General features: G+C 38.4%; 2 protein-coding genes and 1 pseudogene across 2 annotated transcripts in view; 1 reads left to right on the top strand and 2 right to left on the bottom strand.

Annotated features, from left to right (window-relative positions):
* The first annotated feature begins 339 nt into the window (after positions 1 to 339).
* On the top strand, positions 340 to 2,951 carry ddx28 (DEAD (Asp-Glu-Ala-Asp) box polypeptide 28). The gene has a single exon (XM_026937375.3). It carries the CDS (start codon positions 656 to 658, stop codon positions 2,354 to 2,356), a length of 1,701 nt encoding a protein of 566 aa, XP_026793176.3. The 5' UTR covers positions 340 to 655; the 3' UTR covers positions 2,357 to 2,951.
* Positions 2,952 to 3,147: 196 nt separating this feature from the next.
* Positions 3,148 to 13,549, bottom strand: part of galr1b (galanin receptor 1b) — a 35,412-nt gene continuing 25,010 nt past the window's right edge. Inside the window, exon 4 of the mRNA XM_026937404.3 lies at positions 3,148 to 6,408. Within this exon, the coding sequence (XP_026793205.1) occupies positions 6,091 to 6,408 (318 nt within the window). The 3' untranslated portion in view covers positions 3,148 to 6,090. The remainder of the gene's footprint in view (positions 6,409 to 13,549) is intronic.
* Positions 13,075 to 13,253, bottom strand: LOC113541026 (uncharacterized; annotated as a pseudogene).

Genomic DNA, 13,549 nt, shown 5'->3' with positions numbered 1-13,549 from the left:
AAACAAAAGAAAAAAATGGCTAAAAACTGTTTTTAAATACTGCTAAAAACACAGAAAATCCTTATCCTTATAACCTTCAATATATCAATCATTCAATTAATTGATAAATAATTACATCATTGCTTTATTGAAGTGTTTAATTAAACATTTATTTATTTAATTATTCATTAAATGATATATTGATTAATTTAATAATAGCCTATGTATTCTTTTTTCCCCCTAACTTCTTAACTACCAACTTTGTACACTGCTTTCCATATACAGTTGGGTCTTTTATTACTGCCTTGGCGTAACTTCCTGTATGAGCGTTTTACGTCATAAAACAGCGACGGCGCACACGGAGATAGGTTCAATCCTAAATATCTCCTTCTTCCCTATATAAGCGCGCTACATGGGTTATGATGTAAAGGCTTCTAAGGGCAGAATGTAGGGCACTAGAAAGCGATTTGGGATTGATTCAGCGATACATGTGAGAACTTCTTGGTCGCTTGAGTGGAAAAGGAGAAGTGAATAAGTCTGGTTACTTGTGAGAGAGTGCCCGCTTTAGAAAACGCGAAAGCGCAGATAAATCTTACCTTGATGGTGTTGCAAAATGTAATGTTTACCATTATTAGCTAGCCGAGTTAGCTGTCGCTAAAGTAAACGAGCGGTCACAATGCAGGGCGTGAAGGTTGGGTGCTTTGGCTTGCTCGCTTCCAGGCAGCTGTTAAGCCAAAGTAATTTGATTTCCAGTTATTTCCGTGGTGCAGTGTGTGTGCAAGACTTATTCTGTAGTGCTGTTGGACGCAAAGCATCGACGGCGACGTCTGAACCGGTGATAATCCGCGTCCCGAGGCGCATGCAGGAGCGCATAGACAGTGTGAAGCAGGTGAAACGCAGAAACCTTGATAAAGTGGCCACAGTCAAAGCTGGAAGACTGCTGATCAAAAGCAAGAACCCACTACTGAATCAGTCTGTCAGTTACACTCTGGGCAAGTTTGAAGAACCAGTCCTGACGTCAAAGGGATGGAAGAATAACAAATCATTTGGGGACTACTTTACCATCAACAGCACCCAGAGTGCTCCTCCATTCCTCCCTGAGTCTAAGGAGGAGAATAAACAGGATGGACAGAGTCACAGAAGAACATTCACACACCTCCATCTTTCGTCCGAGCTGGTCGAGACGCTCCAGAGTCACAATATCACGCATCCTACGATTGTGCAGTTGCAGACCATTCCCAAACTGCTCCGGGGTCACAACATCCTGTGTGCTGCTGAGACGGGCAGCGGAAAAACGCTCGCCTACATCCTGCCCATTATCCACAAATTGCATAAAGAGATGCCACCGATGGAGTTGGGGTCAGAGCAGAAGACACAAGCGGTGGTTCTGGTGCCATCGAGAGAGCTGGCCGAGCAGGTGACATCAGTCGCGAGGACTATGAGCCGACCGTTTGGGTTAAAGGTTAAAGTTGTAGGTGGAGGAAGAGGAGTCGGGAGCATCAAAGCAGCGTTCAGTTACGGGCAGCCTCACATCCTGGTTGCTACGCCTGGTGCATTGCTGAAGGCACTGTGGAGACGCTTTGTGGATCTGAGCGAACTGCGTTTTATGGTAATCGATGAAGCTGATACAATGTTTGACCCCAGCTTTGTAGACATGCTCGAGAAGATCCTCCGGCAAACCCAGGTCGCTGCAAATCTCTCTGAGATAACCGGACCGACCCGGAAAGCACAGCTGGTGGTAGTGGGCGCTACTTTCCCCGGTGGGGTCGGCGAGCTCCTGGGTAAAGTGACTGACCTGGGCAGCTTGGTGACGGTTAAGAGCCGGATGTTGCATTACCTGATGCCGCATGTCAATCAGACCTTCGTGAAAGTGAGAGGCTCTGAGAAGGTTCTGGAGCTTCACCAAGCCTTGAAGGAGGCGGAGTCTGATCAGAAAGGCGTTTTGGTGTTCTGCAATTCGGCTGCCACTGTCAACTGGCTTGGTTACACGCTGGAAGAGATGGGCCTGCGTCATGCACGTCTTCAGGGAGAAATGCCTGCCTCGATGAGGGAAGGAATCTTTCAGAGCTTCCAAAAAGGCCATGTTGATGTTTTGCTTTGTACCGATATCGCTTCCCGAGGACTTGACACGCAAAGAGTGGGGTTGGTGGTTAACTACGACTTCCCAGAATCCCATACAGACTACATCCACCGAGCTGGCCGCGTAGGAAGGGCTGGAGCTGCAGGTGGAGGACACGTCCTGAGTTTTGTCACCCATGTGTGGGACGTGGAGTTGGTGCAGAGCATCGAGACAGCAGCCAGGAGGAGAATGTGTTTACCAGGAATGGAGACAGAGATCCAAAAACCAGTCAAAACATTATCACAGGACAGCAAATGATCTCACACAAACTCAATCTCACCGCTTGTTTTTCATGCAATTTAGAATACTCATATAATATGTTAAAGAATACCTAGTATATAGTTGAGTGCAAAAGTTTGCACCCCCATAATAGTTGGGTTAAAATAAAAATATACCTCTGTTTTACATTAAATAAATATTTATTTTAAGATGTGAAAACTGAAATGTCGGTCTATCTTGTAAATGACGACAATCCAAAATATAAGCCAGAAGAAATAACTTCTTTCTAACGCTGTAGGTCTCCAGATCTGATTTGCAGAATGTAAAAATGCTTACCTAGAAGTTTTGATTTATATAATTGTTAATCATATATATATATCCCACTGTTAACATGTAAATGTACTACTTGTTCATTTCTGTTAAATGTAATAATACATATCTGTGAAACCTCACACACCAAATGTCTTGTGGCTAGAAATGAAATTCCTTTATTTTTAATTTGCCCTAAGGGTGTGCAAACTTTTGAACTCAACTCTGGTAACAAACAAAGCTCTCTTTTATGATTTGTAATATTTTGATTAAGGAGAAAAGTACTGATTTTTACACATGTATTTATTGAGTTGAATAAAGGAGTGAAATAATTGCAATCATATAGAATGGTATAGTGTTATGCATTTACATTAGAAGGCAGTCTGTTTATTCTGAATGTTGTAAAAGGTTACAATTCCCTACCTAAGTATTTGTATTGATTTTCCTGTGTAGTACACTGGAGCTTTCAATACAGAAATCCATCCCAGCAATGTTTAAGTGATAAAGTTCACCTGGATTTGAACTTGGACTCATTCATTTGCATGAGTGTGCTGCATTTATTGGATGAAGGCCTGATACACGATTACTGCTGATGCTTTTATGGGTACTGCAGGCCATCTCGGAAAGAATGAAGCACTCATTTCCAGAATGTAAGAAAATATTTGAGCAGCATGTGAAGAGTGAGCTTGTTTGCTCTGCAAAAATATGGCATGTCTCGCTCATTTTTTCCTTTCGCAAGTTATTTCACACTGTCTCACAGCTCCAGGGTCCCTCTGTGCTCAAGGTTACTGTCTCTTCAGAGTTCTGCACATTCTTCCTGTGTCTGCATGGGTTTCCTACAGGTTTTCCAGTTTCCTCCCCAGAACCTGCCATTCGGTGGATTCAAGACTCTAAAATGCTCGTGTGTGTGAATGTGTGTGTGCGTGGTGCTCTGGGATTGACTAGCGTCATATCCAGGGTGTATTCCCGCTTAACACTCAGTGTTCCCGGGCTCTGGATCCACCAGGACCCTGACCATGATAAAGCGGTTACTGAAAATTAATGATCTGTTCAAATCTGAAATTTGGCAAAAAAACCTCAAACTTTGAGTAATAACAAAAATACTCGCAAAATACTGCTTTATTACGTCTAGGACACTTTGAATAAACAGTTATGGTGATTTCCCACCTTAGAGAGCAGTGAACCTGTGTATGAATATTAATATATTTCTTTTCACTTTTTTCAATTAGCTCAAACTGAAACCCTTTTTAAAAAAAAAAAAAAAAAAAAGTAAATGTATGAAATAACTCTTGAAATTGTCCCATTTCAGGATTCCAGCCCAGTAGCCAAAGTGTGACCAGCTTCCATTCGTGTACATCATTTCATTCTCAACATGAGTCTTAACAAGTCCACTGCAACTCTACACTATATAAACAGCTCCGGTTTAAATGACGACTGTAGTGAAGAGGGAGGAATGAAGGATGAGTGTGCAGTCTGCCTCCCACTGTTTATTATCACGGAACAACAGCAGGGTTGCCATGGTATAGGCCTATATTTAAAGTGGTGGTGCACGACGACAAGAGTGCTTCTTGTTACCGTTGATCTAAAGCGAAATAAACAGGGATGAACTCTGATGGACTTCCTCCGAAACCAGCACCGTGCTCGAACACGGCGTCTAAACAAAGCTCCTTTGCATTCAGCTGTGGAGTAGCATCATCAAGAAAGCAAGAGATGTTTTCCTTTGACGAAGAAGCATTGTACTTTCATTTTGCTAATTCTTAGACTACCATTTTATCATTTCATGTTTTTAGGGACAAAAAGAGTAGCTCTGCTTGCTGTCAATTTTGTGTCTCTTTGCTTCCAGGTCTGCTTTGTATCCGTTCCACATCAAAGCAGGAAATACCCAGAAGCCGACTGAGTGGCAGGCTAAAAAAGGCTTTTGGTGAAGGGATCTGCTTTATATGAGCACTCTTGTCTTCCTGTCTCACTGAAAAGTCTCACAGATGCACTTTGACCTCTGGCGCTTTTACAAGTCTGTCTCATCCTTTGGATGCTTAAAGATTATTAAACAATGATGTGACAGTTTGCTATACAAGTTTATGCAAATATTACATACAGTATAACTTCATAGACATACATTTTTTTTGGTGATAAATGGCCAGTTCTTTGAGGTCATGTCCACACCAATACGGATACATTTTAAGAATGGCACTTTTATAACAGCATTAAAACAGCATTATGAAAGAAATACAATAAACTAACCTTAATAGATTGTGGGGTGTTACAAAATAACAACACAATATATTAAAATAATAAATTATGTTGAAGTAACATATATCTTAAAATAATGAGTTATTGTGTCAAAATAATGATATTAAGTTTAAATAATGACATTCTGTATGTTGAAATATCGAGTTATGACTAAATAATGAAATATTAAGGTGAAATAAAGACATCTTGAAATTAGTTGACAGTGAGATATTAAATTCGAAATGACGAGTAATTAAGTCAAAATAATGAGATATCAGTTTGAAATAATGACATGGCACTTGTGATTCACTTGTGCAGTTTGTGCATTTTCCATGGTTTGATGCGATGTACTCCAGCAATGATGGAGAAATCACAAAAAAGTAGAAGTACACAGTAGGTACACCATCGGTTTGTATTGTTTATATACACAAATAAGTTTAACTGTGTAAAAAAACAAACAAAAAAAACAGACGAGTAAACACGCATTCTGTTTTGGATGTGTTGGATCACGTGACAATCAGGGATCTATCACAAGACAACAGACATGAGCATCTCCATTTCCTTTAAGCTACTTTTTTTTTTTTTTTTTTTCAAAAAGTGCATTTTTTAGTGGTTAAAAACTGTTTCAGTGTGGATGGCAAGCAAAAACCTGTATGATTTCAAATGTAGCTGTATTAGAGTGTGGACATGGCCTGAGATGTGAGAAACATTATTAAAGGGATTGTGTTGATGTCCATGTCCATTCCTTTTTTGTGATGATGACTGCAGCCTGCACATTACACAACACATTTAACCATGTAAACAAGTCAGTTAGCAAATTATGGCACACAAATATCATAGGCTAGCATAGACTAGCAAATTAAGTTTCACTGAAAAAAAATACTTCAACACTGCAGTCACTATTCACTGAGCCACACCAACATGGATGTTTTCAGTTATACAATCAGAGCGTCGCCTTCTCTTGGCTGCTCTGGACATGAAAAAGTATCTTGAGGGTGTCAGTGCTTTCAGCTCTCAAGGCTACCTGTGAATAGGTAACTGTAGAATGCCTTTTTCCCTAACGCTAGCTGCGCTGATGAATTTACAGCCTGCCTTTGTTCAAGCTGTGAATGCACTGCTGTATTTTTAGTTTGAATGGCAGTGAGGGATTTAGTTTCAATCGAATACGAATTGTAGACTATTTTCAAGTGGAATGGCGGCTCAGTTTCAGCTTCATAGAGCTTGTCAGTCCTCTCTCACACGTTGGTAGTGGAGTGTGTGGTGGAGAAATTCTCCATCCTGATCCGTGCTATTTTCTTCACAGGCGGGGGTGAGTAGAAGAGATGGCAGGTGAAGACCTGCTGGCAGGCCTTCCGAAAGTTCTCCGAGAGGAAGGCGTAGAGAATGGGGTTGACGCAGGAGTTTCCATAAGCCAAGCAGTGCGACATGATGCGGAAGGCGAAGGAGGCATCGTTCAGGGGGAAGTCTCCAAATTCCACCCACATGGCAATGATATGGTGGGGCATCCAGCAGAAGAGGAATGCTGCGACAACCAGCAGCACAGTCTGCGCTGTCTAACAGAGAGATACACACAGAATTAACTCTATGTAACACAATATAATCCATTACACACACAGCGGCATGCCTGGGGTTTGACCTATCGGGTGGAATTATGTACAAGACAAAGCTGCATTTATGAAATATCTGATTTTTTTTCATGGGTTCTTCAAAGAGTTATTGGTTCTATTTAAAGAAGTTCTCCATGGAACCTTTTCTAAAAGGTTGTAGAGTTCTACACAGGACATGTAAAGGTTCCCCTTAGAGAAATAAGCCATAGAACCCAGAAGGGTGCTAGATGAATGCATACACATAATTACGTTACTGTGTTGGACTGTGTTATATCTCAAAAGGGTCGCTTAATGGTTCTTTGGATGACTAATGGTTCTAGTGGAAAATTAGGTGTGGGGTTTTTGATATAACCTCTAATGGTTCCCTCAGAGAAATAAACCAGAGAACCCTTAATGGCACTAGATGAATGCATACACATGATTACATTACACTGTTGGATTCTATACACTCTTAGAAAAAGTTCCTTCCAAGGTTCTTTGGATTTCTAAGAGTTCTAGCATTTTAAGGGGAAACTGTTTTGGACTCTGTTATTTCTCTATAACTTGAGGTCCCTCAAGGATTATTTGGATGACCAAAAGTTCTAGCTTTCTAAGAGGAACCTTATCTAGGGGGAACACTGATGTTTACGTCTGTTGTAGGGCTCTATAGATAAGTGTTCCCTCAGAGAACCCTTATGGGTGCTGAATGAATGCATACACATAATTATACTACTGTGTTGGATTTGTAGTTGCTCTATACAATTGTAGCAAAAAGGTCCCTCAAGGGTCCTTTTCAAGACTATAGAAGTTCTAACCTTCTAATAGGATCATTGACCTTTTCCTCTGTTATCAGGTTTTATGTATGACCTCTATGGGTTCCCGCAGAGACATAAACCATAGAACCCTTAAGAGTGTGAATGCGTACACATAATTGCATAACTGTGTTGGACTGTATTCTTTTTCTAAAAGCTCCTTTAAGGGATCTTTGGATGACTAAGGGCTCTAGCTTTCTAAGAGGAACCTTGTCTGGTATTCTAAGGGGGACATTAGTTGTAGGGTTCTACAGTATGAAGGAAGATCATACATGTTCCCTCACGCTAGATGAATACATCCACATAACTACATTACTGTCTTGGATTCATAGAGGCTCTGTACTCTGTTAGAAAAAATGTTTCTCAAGGGTTCTTTGCATGACAAAAGGAATATTAGCCATTACCTCCATTGTAGGGTTTTACGTTAAACATTTATGCATTCAAATCAAATGTCATTTTAGGGTTCAAGATAGAACCTTTCCCCCTAAACTGTAGTTACTAATACAAAAAGGATTTAACCACAATGCTACAGTGATTAAATGTGATGTATTGTGTCACTGGGAAACAACTTGGTGTTATAGACATCTCAGAGAATTGAGATCAAAATTCATATTTATGAAATCAAAATTCACCCATATAGCCACGCCCCTTTATGTACATGATTTAACAACAACCAAAACACTAATACATTCCTATGAAAAAGCCAAATGCCAAAGGCTGTACCCTCACCACAGATGGAGAGAATCTAAATCCCAACAAAGTTATTAATAGAAAGATTTGTGCCAAACAAATGACAAATGACTCACTGGAAACTAACATTGTATTAGTTTAATTAGTGAAATAAATCAGCACTGGAGATGACTAACAATTTGTTTAACACTGTTTTTGTCTCCTGTGTTTAATATACAAATAGAAAGAAAGTCTTAGATTGGGAGCAGTACTGGAAAGAGAGAGAGAGAGAGAGAGAGAGAGAGAGAAAGGTGACATAAATGGCGTACATTTTCCAAACACAGGTAAAGCTTAGGATCACCTTGGAAAATGTGCCTTTTAACCCTAAACCTATTCTTTTCTTTTAGAAATCCTAGAAATCCTGCTTAGAAAACAAGTAAAGGGCTTGTCACTAGACAAGGGAGACAGTCTTACACAATGAAAAAGTTTTAATCAACTTGGAATGTAAACAATTGATGTTAGGACTTTTTGTCCAAAAGAAAATTAAAGTTCACTAGTTTTTGATGTTTCTGAGTGCTGCCTATTACCATATTGACTGAAAAAAAGCTTTGTACATCTCTCCAGATGTTCAGATCCATCTGAAATCCCATTTCTTTAAAATATAAAAAGCACTATCATGGAAGCAAAAAAAAAAAAAAAGACTTCAGCAGGCGATTAGTGCACAAAGCAATATGACCATGAAAAGGATCCAACCACTGATCCCACGCAATCAGTCTAATTCTGCAGTTGTTCAAAAGATCAGCATTTAAACCTTTGTCTGTCCTCAAAGCATTTGTGAAGAAAAGCAATACTTTCAGCTCTAGCAGTGAATTGGCAATCATGCAAAAGCTTTTAGTTCTGTGAATAAGTAATAATGTTTATCATCCTAATACTAGTGACATTGATGGATTAACAGCCTGAATGCATGGTGCATTGTTTTGTGGTATCTCCAATCTGAAGAGTAATGATAAATTTAGTCTGGGATAGGAGTGGATTTATGGATATTCTCAAGATTTCCATCACTGAAATCAGCCTTAAATTGTTTCTAATATTCAAGAATATATCAGAAATGGATGATGTTTTTCCCTGAAGAAATACAGAGATAAAATACCTGACACCAACAGTAAATCATGCTTAGCAGCTTTTGGTTTAAATATGCAAATATTTGAAACATTGAGTAGAGAACCTCAAAAAATGTCTAATATAATAAGGTGAGACATCACTAACTCTGAAGGACATACTGTATGTTGGCTTACGTAATTATATAGAGAGTTAATCATTTTGTTTCAGTAACAGAATGAATGTTAAAGTCATTGATGATCTGGATTAAAAATGATACTAAGAGACACTAAGAGAGTGTGCATTTTCCCAGGATTTCCACAGTATAGAGATTATGTAAGATCAAGATCCTCCCCCAATTATCATTAAACTCACATCAGCTGGTTAAGGACTATAATATAACAGGATATGCTACAACTAAAGACCTTAAATTAAGAAAAGCATCTAGTTATTTATAGATCAAGTAAAAAATTAAGGTTTAGATTTACCATCAAGATTTACCATCAGTATCTACCTTGAGCAATACTGGCATGATTATTTTGATCATCTAAACTTTATATCTTTATATGTTTTATATGAATGTAAATTCCTAAATGTCCTGAACTGATAAGCACTATTCTATCTTATTAATTAAGAATTGAAAACATAACAGGCCTTAAACAGAGCTTTGGGGAACATCTTTTGACATTCTTTTATGCGCTTATAACAAATGGGAGCCATAAGCAAAGTCACTCAGGTCAGTATCTATAACCATATATTATGTATTGAATAGAGGTCAAAAGCAGGATTAGAAAATATACAAATATCTAAAGAATAAAACACAACAGGGTGCGCTCTTACAGGAAAATAATCTACATAGGAATGGTGTCGTTATTAATAAAAGAATGACATATCATGCATACTTTATCCATTCATAGTTATGTTTAATGAAGTGGAACATCTGCAAAACAGGTTAAACCTCACCAGCCTCTCTTTCTTCTCTCTCTTGTCATGTTACTGAGTAACTGTAAACTCCTCTGTCTTGAAGACTTTTCAGTATCCGAAAATGTAATGTTACATCTTTACCTCTGACTGCTACAAAGTGCTAAAACTGGAGACTCCTCCCACAAAAGCTAAATAAACATCTCATTAAATTCTGAAAATTCATAAGATTCTTACATAACTTAAAGAGGATGGCTAATCATACAGCCTTATACAGCTGAAAATAATTTTATGTTGTGATGCACATTATTAATGTCACCTTAATTCAACATAAATAGACCATAAATAAATAGAACTGACTAATTGTATTTTATCTACAACAAACAAGAACAAACAACTCAGTTGTGAAATATGAATCAGTTCATTATGCTTAAATGGGATGAATTCGATGTCATTACAAATGAACATCATATAATTAATACAAATGAATAAAAGGTCTAACAAATCTAATTAAATATTAGAATAGCCAAATCTGTAGTGATGAGGAATTAGCTGGAATTAATGCTTTGTCCTAGAGGCTCACATAAGTGAAGTGCAAGAGAAGACAGAAAACAGATTTCTACCACTAAAATGTGTGAAATGAGCGGACTGATTGGATATCGCAACAACCACTCCTCCTGATTCATTCAAACTCCATCCCTTTATTATAGTTACACCTCCTCATAAAGTTAACACCTGCACTGATGATCATAAAAATACCAAAACTTATGATACCACAGTTGTAAGCCATATTTTTGTGTTTGTTCCGTGATCCCAAAAATCTCTTTTTATCTCATCCTCCAAAGCTTTGGAAACATCAGAAATATTAATTTCAAAAAAGCATATTCAAAGCATACTTCTTTATTGAATATGATTTTCAAGTTTGAATAATTCATAAACGGAATAGCAAATAGACCTTGTTCACCTGATGTTCACATAATCACAAATTCTACAAGGACTGCAAGGTCTGTCATAATACTTTGCATAAAAGGAGAATCTTGTATCTGACATTTATCACCCATGATTCTCTGTGGCATGTAAAATGATGTGGGGAAAAACATGAACTCATTTTTTTTTTTGCTTGACCTACCTTAAAAAATGTAACATTTTGTATTTTAATGCAAAGCATGACATTTTATGGACATGTATGTATTAGTGGGAATGTATATATTAAAATATTAATCTGAAACCGATGCACACATTTAACAACAGAAGGAATGTTGGTCCCTTTGCTCATACCCAAAAACTTTATCAGTGCGGTGTAGCCACATGCACTAGTGCTATTCTGCATATAAATGAAACTCAGCTCTGTGCTTTTCACATTTCTCAGTTAATCTGAAACTGTTTGCTGACTAATGCTAGTCCGAATCTCACTGCAGAAATAAAACAGAATATTAATTGAAGGCTCAAAACGTCTTCTATTTGTGTATTTATAGTTTCACTTTATTTTTCTTTATTTTTCAAAAAATTTCTTTGTATTAAATTAGATCTCCATCCATTTTCTATACTGCTTATCCTACACAGGGTAGCGAGGAGCCTGGAGCCTCTCCCAGGGAACTTGGGGCATGACACAGGACACACCCTGGGCGGGGCGGCCGTCCCATCACAGGGCACAATCACACAAAAACCTCACACACACATGCACACACTACGGACGATTTGGAAATGCCAATCAGCTTACAACGCATGTCTTTGGGAACCGAAGGAAACCCCCGAAGCATGGGGAGAACATACAAGCTCCACGCATACAGGGCGGAGGTGGGAATTGAATGAATGATTTTATGATTCATTCCATAAAAATCCAAAATAATTCACCTTAAAATGTTGGTTAACAGGAAATAATCTGATGTGGATGCCAAAAATGATGCCTTGTTTTTATATGTTTTTTAATCTTTATATTATATTACATATTACTGCTAGCATATTCATACCAGCCCTTGTGAACACACCATAGCTGCCGATCAGCTAAATGTCTTTTTCTTTAGTATTATTGCAATCTAAAAGCAATTCAGCTATATCACAGAGTCTCTAACACCTCCAGTTGTTTTGCCTGTAACTAAGTATTGGATGGGTTGCATTTGTCGATATAATTTCCTCCATTTTCTCCTGGCTACCCTCAGGAATAATTTCTGAAAGCCGTGCTCGTTTCCACGTTTTCTTGTACCTTTGACCATATTTCTTGATTATCCACTACTTCTATTATCTTGCTATTTCTCCACAGTTAAAGGCTGGTTTTGCATCAGTGTAACCTTCACTTTGATTTGTGTAAAACTGCAGATGCAATTTCAAGACTGGAGACTCTCTATACTGTGAATGAATATGCAGTGAGCTTAATATAGTCTTGTTAGAGCCATCATTGTTTTGTTCTTTTTGTTTTGGTCAGCTAGATTTATTCAGAGCTGTACAAGGACTGCATAAGGTATGTCAAGCAAGCACCTTGAGTTAACATCAAAATTTCTGTCAGCAAGCTGCTTCTGTTGTATACTCGGCATTATGAAGTAATTCTAGATGCTGTTTTAGGTGCTGAGCAGCTTATAGGACTACTGCGTGGATTCTTTATTAAAGAGACTTAACCTTGTGAAAGTGAAGCCATTTCTTATTCATGTCACAGACTTTCATTAGAAGATATGAAACTTTATGCTTTGGCCGTTTCTGCTGGAGCTATAAGTTCTCCTTCTCCATGCTGGAGCTCCCTGGAGACATGACTTACCCTGAGCTTATAGACAGACTGTGACCTTCCCAATATTCACTCTCATCACATCAGCAAAGCTCAAGGGCATCATCGTAAAGGTATCATCGGGGTGATTGATATTTATCTATAGGGCAAGCACTCTTATTATTGCACAGATTGCTACTTTTCTCACTATGCTGATGACAGGAAATGTAGACAATCAAATGAGACACTTTTTCCCCACAGGAGCACAAATGAGTGTCCTTTCAGCAGTGAACCAAAGTACCAGCATGGCCTCGTCATTTCAAAATGACTATTGAGATTGTCAGGATCCCCAGAGTGAAAAGTGCCATTAGCTGATACCCTGGGCAACCTCTCAAGTAAATGATCTTTCTTTCTTTGTTTCTTTCTTTCAACCTTTTGGTAACGTGCACCGTTCCTGGAGGTACTGCAATACCAGGTCGATGCGTTGAGCGGACGGAGCAAGCCCCTCTTCCAGCTCCCTGCTCTAAAAATCTGTTTGATATAGAGTCTTCGAATGGAGATTGTAACACATATTAAACTGATATGAACAGATCCTAGCCAAAAGTCAGAGAAGATATAACCTGTATTTCCACTGGCTGAAGAACACCCCATGGTAAAGCGCTGACTCCAGAATGGTAGACAGACTCCACCCCCAACAGATTCTGGGCAATCTCTTTTGTCAGACCATAAAACACATATACACACTATCTTGAATCTAGCCAGATTTATTTAGTATTCCCCATTATAAGATTACAACAAACCAAATATAAGATTATTAAACCTATTTCTACACATTTTTACTCATTTCACACTTTACCTTTTTGTTGTTCTGTTGGCAGATAATTTTGCTTCTTTCTAGAAATAAATGCTTAAA

The sequence above is a fragment of the Pangasianodon hypophthalmus genome, chromosome 25 (genome assembly GCF_027358585.1).
Source record: "Pangasianodon hypophthalmus isolate fPanHyp1 chromosome 25, fPanHyp1.pri, whole genome shotgun sequence".
In the NCBI taxonomy this organism is placed as follows: Eukaryota; Metazoa; Chordata; class Actinopteri; order Siluriformes; family Pangasiidae; genus Pangasianodon; species Pangasianodon hypophthalmus.
The sequence above is the reverse complement of the archived record's forward strand: the minus strand, read 5'-3'. Positions and strand labels throughout refer to the sequence as shown.

What these genes read in the sequence shown, in the direction of transcription:
- ddx28 (XM_026937375.3), top strand. Translation starts at nt 656, where the DNA reads ATGCAGGGCGTGAAGGTTGGGTGCTTTGGCTTGCTCGCTTCCAGGCAG.